The 11,574-nt window shown below is 42.7% G+C and overlaps 1 protein-coding gene across 2 annotated transcripts; it reads right to left on the bottom strand.

The window, feature by feature from the left end:
* Nucleotides 1–259: 259 nt before the first annotated feature.
* Nucleotides 260–7,652, bottom strand: LOC110538104 (male-specific lethal 1-like 1). 2 transcript variants are annotated; one of them, XM_021624696.2, is made up of 9 exons: nt 7,549–7,652; nt 5,958–6,783; nt 5,375–5,580; nt 2,149–2,414; nt 1,871–1,938; nt 1,704–1,771; nt 1,407–1,531; nt 1,084–1,156; nt 260–964 (listed from the first exon to the last, which is right to left on the bottom strand). In XM_021624696.2, the coding sequence occupies exons 2-9, from the start codon at nt 6,633–6,635 to the stop codon at nt 874–876; spliced, it is 1,575 nt and encodes a 524-aa protein (XP_021480371.2). In that variant the 5' UTR covers nt 6,636–6,783; nt 7,549–7,652; the 3' UTR covers nt 260–873. The 2 variants fall into 2 exon arrangements, with proteins under 2 accessions (XP_021480371.2, XP_021480372.2); XM_021624697.2 differs by having other exon boundaries at nt 7,515–7,599.
* Nucleotides 7,653–11,574: the final 3,922 nt, after the last annotated feature.

The following is an 11,574-nucleotide window of genomic DNA, read 5'->3' as shown; positions in this document are numbered from 1 at the left end:
TTCAATTAGAAAGTGTCGTTAACTGGTTGTTGAAGCATTTTTGAACGATTAAGTCAGTATGATGACACCTGTGAACAAAATTATAAATCCCCTAAAATCTGCTCAGAGTTGAATGAATATGAAGTATTATCCAGAGACATATTGATATTCACATTCACTCATACCTAATTCCCATTATGGTCCAGTGCTTTCAAATGAATTGTATCTCCTACATTTATAAAATCAGGCACAGACACCACCCAAAAGAAACGAAGTCATGTTCATGGGCATAAAGCATTTTTTTAATTACAACATCTTGTTTGAAACACAAACCATAAGTGCTGCTGAGGCGCTTTCAACACATCTCACTCCTTATGACCAATGTTTTTTTCCTTTTATCTCCAACAGGTCTCCTTTCTATAGGATGCAACAGCAATCACATACAGATGGGAGACAGAGTCTTTCTGCTCTGTTCAAATATGAGGCATGTCAATATGAATGACAACGTCAACAGTTTGTAGAACTTTAGCTTCTTTTCTTGGGAAATTTTGTGGGTGAAGTTGCAGAGGAAAACTGTCCTCAAATGAACCCAGTGGGACTCTAGAGGAGACAAACATCTCTGCTCTTCCTGGATAGTTCACACCAGCCTCAGTCTTCTTCCAAACCAGCCCTACTATGAACAAACAATAGGATCCGCTCTGCAGTCCAGCAACCATGACCAAACTGTGGCACAGTACATCTTTTGATTTTAGGGGATTGTGGCATGCAATTCCCCCACCCCGTCTGTAGTACTCTCCCAAATAACAAGGCAGACGTTCACACAGAGGGGTGCTGCCTGGCACCAATCCAGCCGGTGTCTCCTCTCTTGAACTCAGCTGGAAAGGACAGATTTATTTATTTTCGGCAGGTCCGGTGGGGGGTCTGCTTTTTGGGCACCTCTACTCGACAGCGGCTTCGCTCGTCCAGCCAGGGCAGGTCAAAGATCCTTCAAGGGTGAATAGAGAAACACAGGGGTTTAGTGTTTAGGAAGCAAGCACTCAGATTGTATTCAAGTGATGTTTGGCTCAGTGTTATTTAAGAACCAGTGCGTATGACTCAACTCACCGTCTTGACAGCTTTGGCAGAGGTCGGCCAAACACCACCACTGGAAGGTGGGGGGTGATCATGAGGGTCTCCACTGAGGAGAGAGAAAGAACACCTTCATAAGTGATGAGTCCAAGACCCTACTCAGTATTTCAACTGACTACATTTAATCTCAACAGACATTACTAATGGGATAGTTGCTTTTTGGCCAGATCTAAAAAATACAATGTTATTGGTTACATACACATATTTAGCAGATGTTATTGTGGGTGTAACTAAATGCTTATGTTCCTAGCTCCAACAGTGCAGTTGTATCTAACAATTCAGTGTATAGGTGGGCTTACCATCCTCGGCTTCTGGGTAGAAGGAGAACACTTCTGGCTCACTCTCTTGGATACCCTTCCTCTTGTTCATGCGCTGCTGCAGTCGCTGGAACATCCGCTGCTCTCGGATCCGCTGGATGTCCCATCTACGGGAGGTGAATGAAGGAGAGTGAAGAACACAGCAACAGAAGTTCAAAATAAGGGACACAAAAATAAGAAGAAAGGCAGAAGAGGTATGCCAGAGAAACACACAGACTCATAGCAAGAGTTGGTCAGACAAGTAAACAGAGCAGAGTGAAAACTCTAGCCCTCCCTTACCTCTTCCTTCTCTTCTCATCCAGTTCATGCTTTGAGTGGCGCTTCAGGAAGACATTGTCATCCAGATTCTGTAAGAGAAAACATGTGGACTTTAGACCTCCTGACCAGGGGTCTAATCTGGACTTCCACCAGCATAGGGCTTCAAACAGAGCAAGACAAGTACCCACCTCAGGGATATCAGATGCCGCCTCCTCCTCTCCCAGGGGCTCCATAAGGTTTTCCTTCCACGAGGGAACTGTGTACAAGAGAGAGAAGGTCATTCCACCACATATGCAATTTTACAAATCCTGTTTTGCACACATTTTACAAAAGATAAAGCAACAAAAAACAATAATGTGGCCTATTCCAAAATACTTAGGCCCAAGTCTCAGCCTTCTTATGTGCTGTTCATACTTATTTTGCCCGTTTCCCTATTTTTTGGGGCATGACAGTTTATAACACTCACTGGCCACAGGCTCCTCCTTCTTGGGTGAGGGCTCCCGCGAAGCTGGTGACAGGGGAGGCACATGCCAGCGACACAGGTACATGTCTGTGGTGGACAGGTAGTCTAGTTCCTCAGTGGCGGCCGAGCAGGTCCCAGGAGACCCATCCGAAAACTCTTCCCCGTCCAGAGGCTCCTCTTTGGGGAGAAGCGCCTCGTTGTGTGGGGACTGGGAGGCCTTGGCTTGGGCACGTCGTTTGGCTGCCCTGGGGTCCTGGAAGAGGAAACGCCTATTGGCAAGAACAAAACAAACTTTAGAGGAATTGCGTGAGGGACAATAAGGGGCTTTGCATGAATCTACAGTACATAGATATATCTATCCATGTATGGATCTAGGACAGGCCTGGGCCCACGACCTGATTCAATGACCTGATTCAACACGGCCCGCGGAATCATGCTCAGATCAAAGAATTTGCGATAGTAACGTTTTGAAAAACGTATTTGTTATTCAAATTAAAAGCCCAATGAATACTTGCCTTTGTGTAATGATTTAACTCCCACCACTTGTTGGACATTTATTTTGAAGGCACGTATAAATAACTGCACAAGGACATACATTGACTGACAGGCTGACACACGCCACAGTCACAAATAGTAGCTAGCTAGAAATTGCGCAAAAATTAGTACAATTTAAAAGAAAGGTAGACAATGAACGTAGGATGTTCTAGCAAGAGTGGACATCAAAATACAGTCATGGCCAAATATACATGTTCACAAAGTCTGCTGCCTTAGTTTGTATGATGGCAATTTGCATATACTCCAGAATGTTATGAAGAGTGATCAGATGAACTGCAATTAATTGCAAAGTCCCTCTTGGCCATGCAAATGAACTGAATCTCCCCCCAAAAAATCCACTGCATTTCAGCCCTGCCACAAAAGGACCAGCTGACATGTCAGTGATTCTCTCGTTAACACAGGTGTGAGTGTTGACGAGGACAAGGCTGGAGATCACTCTGTCATGCTGAATGAGTTCGAATAACAGACTGGAAGCATCAAAAGGAGGGTGGTGCTTGAAATCATTGTTCTTCCTCTGTCAAGCATGGTTACCGGCAAGGAAACACATGCAGTCATCATTGATTTGCACAAAAAGGGCTTCACAGGCAAGGATATTGCTGCCAGTAAGATTGCACCTAAATCAACCAATTATCGGATCATCAAGAACTTCAAGGAGAGCGGTTCAATTGTCGTGAAGGCGGCTTCAGGGCACCCAAGAAAGTCAAGCAAGGACCGTCTCCTAAAGTTAATTCAGCTGCGGGATCACCAGTACAGAGCTTGCTCAGGAATGGCAGCAGGCAGGTGTGAGTGCATCTACACACACAGTGAGGCGAAGACTTTTGTAGGATGGCCTGGTGTCAAGAAGGGCAGCAAAGAAGACACTTCTCTCCAGGACAAACATCAGAGAGACTGATATTCTGCAAAAGGTACAGGGATGGGACTGCTGAGGACTGGGGTAAAGTCATTTTCTCTGATGAATCCCCTTTCTGATTGTTTGGGGCATCCAGAAAAAAAATCTTGTTCGGAGAAGGTGAGCGCTACCATCAATCCTGTGTCATGCCAACAGTAAAGCATCCTGAGACCATTCAAGAGCAACTTCTCCCAACCATCCAGGAACAGTTTGGTGATGAACAATGCCTTTTCCAGCATGATGGAGCACCTTGCCATAAGGCAAAAGTGATAACTAAGTGGCTCAGGGAACAAAACATTGACATTTTGGGTCCACGGCCAGGAAACTCCCCAGACCTTAATCCCATTGAGAACTTGTGGTCAATCCTCAAGAGGCAGGTGGACAAACAAAACCCCACAAATTCTGACAAACTCCAAGCATTGATTATGCAAGAATGGGCTGCCATCAGTCAGGATGTGGCCTAGAAGTTAATTGACAGCATGCCAGGGCGGATTGCAGAAGTCTTGAAAAAGAAGGGTCAACACTGCAAATATTGACTCTTTGCATCAACTTCATGTAATTGTCAAAAACCTGACACTTGTGAAATGCTTGTAATTATACTTCAGTATTCCATAGTAACATCTGACAAAAATATCTAAAGACACTGATGCAGCAAACTTTGTGGAAATTAATGTGTCATTCTCAACTTTTGACCACGACTGCACTTCTTTGAGGTAAAGGGAAAGCTGTGTGCTTAGTGTGCAAAGAGAGCATCGCTGTCTTGAAAGACTACAATTTGTCCCAACACTTCCAGACAAAGCATGCAGAGAAATATAGGAAAGTCTTCTGAGCAGAGGGCAGGTGCATCAAAAGAGTTGCTTTCTCAGTTGCAAAAGCAGCAAGGACTTTTCACAAAACTGCATTCAGCAAACGCTGGAATTGCGAGAGCTAGCTATGTACTGTCCCACAAAATTGCTAAACATACCAAGCCATTCACCGAGGGCGAATTCATAAAAGAATGTTTAAATCAACAAGAAAGAGCTGTTTGAAAATGTTTCCCTGTCAAGACGAACAGTGACACGGCGTGTTGAGGACATCGCAGAGAATATGGAACAACAGTTGAAAGACAAGGATTTCACCTATTTCTCCTTGGCCCTGGATGAGAGCAGTGATTCACGTGACACGGCGCAGTTGTTGATATTCTAACAAGTCATAACCCCAGACTTTGAAATTACAGAGGAGCTTCAGTGCAGTCAATGAAGAGCACCACCACATGGAAAGATTTATTGGAGGAGGTTAATAAGTGTGTGGCAAAGCTGGGACTGAGTTTTGAAAAGTTATCCAGTGTGACCACTGATGCTTGCTCAAACTTGACAGGAACAAATGTTGGCCTTTTCAAAAGGATACAAGATCAAGTAGCTGAGTTGAACCCAGATCAGAATGTTTTTTCCTGCATTGCATTATCCATCAGGAGGTGCTCTGTAAATGTATTCTGAAAATGAGCAATGTTGTGGATACAGTCATTAAAGTGGTAAACTTCATAAGCGCAAAATCTTTAAATCACAGGCAGTTTACCTCACTGTTGGAAGACAGAGTCAGGTCATGCAAATCTCTCCTACCACACAAACGTGAGATGGCCAAGTTTTTGGGAGGAGCTTGTAATATGATTCTGGCCCGCAATGGCAAAAATATATTCTAATGTGGCCATCCATGGAAAATAATTGCCCAGGCCTGATCTTGGAAGTATGTCATATCATGAAGTTAAAAAAATAAAAATATAAAAAAAAACTGAATGTGGAGCCCTACCGTTTGTGGCCCTTGCCTCCTCTGCCAAAATTCAGCATTCGGGGTGTATGGCTGCTGTGGCACTCAGACAGCCCCTGCCCCTCTGGTGTCCCTGGCATTGCCGCCTGGTCTTCCTGCAGGCTAGGGATGTGGTTGGGGCACTGGTCACACCCATCCTTCTTACCTAGCTGCAGACGGCGAGCCATGCGCTCAATCCGCGCCATGAGCTGCAGTAGTGAAAAAACGCGTCACATCAGTGGGGCTAAAGTGAGCTTTATACCCCCTTATGATTTGGCATTTAAATAGTTTGTCTTGAAGGGTAGCCTATTCTCTTCAACACTTGAGATTTACAGTCCATAAGAGTACATCAAAAATATATTGAGGCCAATTTAGTTGACTTCAATAACCTTACACTTCATAGAAACAATGATGTCATAAGTGCTGCACTGCTATTACATCACAATACCACTGGTGGCATTGTGGAGCTGGCCTAGGTTGGAGGTGAAATACCTACTGCTGGTTATTCTGGAAAATTCAATTTTTCACAAAATGTGCTGACCAGGATCGACAATTGAAATGTTATGCATTGTGTTTGCTAGCATACCATTTCCTTCTCAGCTTTGAGGTCATCTATCTCCTTGCTCTTGGACTGGAGCTGCTGTTGCTGTTGTTCAATGAGTTCCAGTTGGAGGAGGAGGATCTGGCGTATGCAGCTGGTCTGTGTAGGGGAGTGACCAGGTCCTTTCCTAATATTCCCTCTTTTGCCATCTGGGCTGTGTTCTGATGACTGTGCCCCCATGATTGATGCAGTAGTAGCCCCTCTGACCTCCCTGCCACACACTGCATCGTCCCAGGGCTGTTTGATAGTGTTGAGCACTGCAAGGTCTGTCTTGCCCATATTGCTGTTTGTCTGTCCTAGTAGTGTCTTGCTCTTGACTGGTGTGGTGCCATCACCCCCCATTGGTTTGTCCTGGGGAGTTTGGGCTCCAAAGATCACCCAGTTCTCCTCTTGCCCAGACCCAAGCCCAGGGTTCTGTCCAGATCCAGGCCTGCAGGAAATCGGTGCCTGTCCTGGCACCACCTTGGCTTTCCCGTGGAGCTGCTGGCCGCTGCTGTTGTGGATACTGCCCAGCACGTTTGGGACTCCGATGACGTATTCACTTGGCTCCCTCCTCAGGCCAATGAAGGAATCTGGTGTTCCTCCTGCTGGAGCTTTGACCAAATCAATCTTCCCTACTGTGTCTAGCTTATATCCTCCACTTGTGAACACAGTGGATGTCATTGTCGTGGCAACCCCACCACCAGAACCCTTGCCAACCAACGCCCACCAATGTCCTCCTGACAGGGGCGTTGGTGGCACAAAGAGCTTGATCTCACACCGTGGATGCCGTTTCTCCTCAGCAGTGGGCTGTCTAGATGTCCATGCAAGCCTGAAATACAAGGGAGGGATGTCAGATGGGCACACAGTTAATTCAACATAGTTTATGCCTGATAACCTTGTCTAACTAAAATCAAATGTTGAAACAGACAGGAATCAGCCACAATGCCCTCTCTTACATCAGATATAGCCCAACTAAGGAAGCCACTTTGCTAATAACGTTAGCGTTCTCAATCTCTGGTTGCTACTAACTACAATTTCCCTCCTCGCGCATTTCTATACGCCCATGAATAATCTGTACGATATTGACACATGAACCAACAAACTGACACAATAACAACAATCGAGCAACCCGGAGATAAACTGACTTTCATCCCAACAATACAGGCATGCCTAGCAGACGAGGTAGTTAACGTTAGCAAGCTTATACAATCATTAAAGAGTTGAGTTTCGTCGGCTACCCAATGATGTGTATAATTGACCTAGCTGGTGTTTGGAGAAAACATTATGCAGGGACTGGCAATTGCTTGGTTACACGGGAAACAGTTCTAGAATAACAAACGCTACAGCGGAGCTGCAGTCGCTTAGTTGGCCAGCTAACTGGTTAGCCAAGTCCTCCATTTTAGGTCCGCAGCAAAGAGCAAAACAATGACAGCCACTTTGCCTTCAACCAACCCGGTCTCATTTGACGCCATTTTAACTTTAAACGCTTTACAAAGTTAAGTTTTTCTCTTGAACGTTATAACACATTGTGCTTTACACTTCTCACTAAAGGCCACCTACCTATTTGATATTCTCTGTACTCATTCGAACTCACCTATCGCCTTGATGCCCCTCTTCTCAGGTCGTTTTAAAATAATGATAATGCGCATGCGTTCCTTGTATGCTCGCCTCTGATTGGTCAATTAGCGAGCGGTTGCGCTGAGCTCAAAAGATTTCCCAATAATAAAAATGCCAAGGCAAATGCATATTCCTACCTAATTTTTATGATTGTTACAATTTGTTGTAGTTAATGTATCTTGTACAATCATGCAACCATGATGAAATTGTTATGGTCGAGAGAGTTCTTGTCATATTTTCTCTATTCACCCTGGGATTAGGTGCAACCAATTGGCAACTGGCTCAGTCACCACCAATTATTTTTTTATATTGTGGAACGAGTACAGCTATGGCATTTCATCTGTTTGCTTGATATTAGTTTGGGCTCTTCTCTATTTGGGGAGAGGACAATTCTGGGCTCCCTAATTCCCTATCTTGTAAGGGAGTTATGTTTATTGAAGATTAGTTGGAGATAAACCATTACATGTTACCACTTTTCTTGTAAATGAGTTAATATCTCAACATATTCTACAGTAGAGACCACAGGCTGTTTGTTACATTGGTGTTAGTCACTGTGGATCAATGCTGCTCTTTGACCACAAGAGGGCATACTGAAACGGGTGTCAGTCCCACCCACATCACTGTAAAGTAGCATTCAGGTGCAACACCTGTTTTTGTAAACTGTTTTTCATAAGCATGCATGGATATGCCAACTTCAACAGCCAAAAAGTAATAGCCTACTATAATATTTTAACAATAACCTATTAATACAAAGAAACATTCAAAAAGAAAACGGTATGCCTCGTCCTAGGTCGTTTTTCCCGAATAGAATATAGCCTAGGCGTATAATATGCAGATATACAAATCCAAGATTATGTGGCGCTTCTTCCCTCACATGTCTCTCTACCTCTCCTCTGATAAGTGTTTACATTGATGTAGCCTATGACTGGGTGGTGCTAAAGTGGGTGATCTAAAGTGGTATTTTCTCCACGAAAATAGCAGAGGATCGGCTCCCACTCAAGTATGCCTGATCGTAACAGCGCCCCTGTCACGTGGACAAGCCCGGTGACCATGCATATCCGCTGCAGTGTTTATTAGTGTTGACACTCCTCTCACGCTCTCCGGCTGGCAGACCCGTCTGTTTGAATGTCTGTGCCATCTTACACCCATAACACCGTCCACTGTGCCATAGCGCTCACATGAAGCACCGGGACCCTGCGACAAAATATGCACCTAAGGATTATATATATGTTTTACATAATGCTATAATAAAACCGCGGGGTAGTTAAATAGTCTTTACATTATTTTATTTATGGAATTCTTCTCAATAATGGTAATGAGGTTTTAATGTTTTCTTCTGCATGTCATATAGTGTGAGAGGTTTCCTCTATTTATGTTATTTAACTAGGCACGTCAGTTAAGAAAGACATCTTATTTACAATGACGGTCTACCAAAAGACAAAAGGCCTGCGGGAACTGGGCTGTGATTAAAAATAAATATATATAAATATAGAACAAAACACACATCACAACAAGAGAGACAACACAACACTACATAAAGACAGACCTAAGACGACAACATAGCAAGGGAGCAACATATGACAACACAGCATGGTAGCAACACAACATGAAAACAACATGGTAGCAACACAACATGATAGCAGCACAAAACATGCACAAACATTATTGGGCACAGGCAACAGCAAAAGAGCAAGAAGGTAGAGACAACAATATATCACGCAAAGCAGCTACAACTGTCCGTAAGATTGTCCATGATTGAGTCTTTGAATGAAGAGATTGAGATAAAATGTCCAGTTTGAGTGTTTGTTGCAGATCCTTCCAGTCACTAGCTGCAGAGAACTGAAAAGACTAGGGACCCAGGGATGTGTGTGCTTTGCTGTGGACTGTGCATTATGGCATAGCTTACAATGTTGTTATTTTATTGGAATTAATTAATTATATTATTTTCTTAAGGATATAGTGAATTTTAAAATGAACTTGATGTCCAAACACACTGTGCCTATACAACATGACCCTATTATATAAAAAAAAAAAATAAGGACACATTGGATACGGTCATAAAACACTACTAGCTGGACTAATTACTTAGTATTTTGAGTATGAGACATGCTTGATTATAAACTGGGTATTTCGAGCCCTGAATGCTGATTGGCTGACAGCCCTGGTATAAGAACTATAAGAACTGCCCATAGCCGTGGTATATTGGCCATGTACCACAACCCCTTGTGCTTTATTGCTTAATTACATACCAGAGAAGAGAGGTATAACATTTGCACCATTTGACTATAGTCAAAAATGGTACCTCTCTTCTCTGTTGTCCAACGTCTGCAGTATGGTTGAGCCCACCCATTTACTGCGGATGAGTCACGCGAACAGTAGGTTGGGAGGCGGCAAGCCTCGCTATGTGACCTACTTTTACTTCAGTCACGTCTTCACTGAGATGCTCCAGATACTCAACTAGTCTAAAGAAGGCCAGTTTTATTGCTTCTTTATGCAGGACAACAGTTTTCAGCTGTGCTAACATAATTGCAACAGGGTTTTCTACTGATCAATTAGCCTTTTAAAATTATAAACTTGCATTAGCTAACACAACGTGCCATTGGAACACAGGAGTGATGGTTGCTGATAATGGGCCTCTGTACGCCTATGTAGATATTCCATAAAAAATCTGCCATTTCCAGCTACAATAGTAATTTGTAACATTAACAATGTCTACACTGTACTTCTGATCAATTTTATGTTATTTTAATGGACAAAAAAATAACTTTTCTTTCAAAAACACTTAGAAATGTCCTTGTTTTTTAAAGAAAATCTTCTTTTTTTTGTCCATTAAAATAACATCAAATGTATATATATATATATATATATATATATATATATATATATATATATATATATATATATATATATATATATAGTCCACTACAGTTGGCCAACAGGACTATCATTTTTCTCATAGCCTAAGTAAAATAATAAAAAGTCTAATCTAGTTTTCAATTGTCTAAACGTTCCATCATCAAGACCGCCACTTGTATATTGTTAAACTCGAATCCCTTAAAAGTCTCAGTGAAGACATAACTGAAGTAAAATTAGGTCACATAGCGAGGTTTGTCTCCCAATCTACTGTTCGCGTGACTCACCGACAGTAAATGGGTGGGCTCAACCATACTGCAGACATTGGGCAACAGTGTAGTCAAATGGCGCAATGCAAATGTTATACCTCTCTTCTCTGGTAAATAATTCAGCAATAAGGCACGAGGGGTTGTGGTATATGGCCAATATACCACGGCTATGGGCTGTTCTTACACACTGGTGGAGTGCCTGGACACAGCCCTTAGCCGTGGTATATTGGCCATAAACCACAAACCCTAGAGGTTTCCTTATTGCTAATTTAAACGGGTTACCAAAGTAATTAGAGCTGTAAAAATACATGTTTTGTCATACCCCTGGTATACTGTCTGATATACCAAGGCTGTCAGCCAATCAGCATTCAGGGCTCGAACCACCCAGTTTTATATTTTCTTTTGGTAGCCCGTCATTGTAAATAAGATGTCTTTCTTAACTGATGTGCCTAGTTAAATAACATAAATAGAGGAAACCTCTCACACTATCCTCAAAACAAGGACATTTCTAAGTGACCGCAAACATATATATATATAGTACCAGTCAAAAGTTTGGACACACCTACTCATTCAAGGGTTTTTCTGTATTTGTACTATTTTCTACATTGTAAAATAATAGTGAAGAACGGATGAAATAATACATATGGAATCATGTAGTAACCAAAAAAGTGTTAAACTAAAATATTTTATAGTTGAGCTTCTTTAAAGTAGACACCGTTTGCCCTGATGACAGTTTTGCACACTCTTGGCATTCTCTCAACCAGCTTCATGAGGAATGTTTTTCCAGAAGTCTTGAAGGAGTTCTCACATATGCTGAGAACTTATTGGCTGCTTTTCCTTCACACTGCGGTCCAACTCATCCCAAACCATCTCAATTGGGT

This window comes from Oncorhynchus mykiss, chromosome 12, assembly GCF_013265735.2.
Source record: "Oncorhynchus mykiss isolate Arlee chromosome 12, USDA_OmykA_1.1, whole genome shotgun sequence".
NCBI classification, from domain to species: domain Eukaryota; kingdom Metazoa; phylum Chordata; class Actinopteri; order Salmoniformes; family Salmonidae; genus Oncorhynchus; species Oncorhynchus mykiss.
Note: the sequence above shows the minus strand (reverse complement) of the source record. Positions and strands in the feature narration are given on the sequence as shown.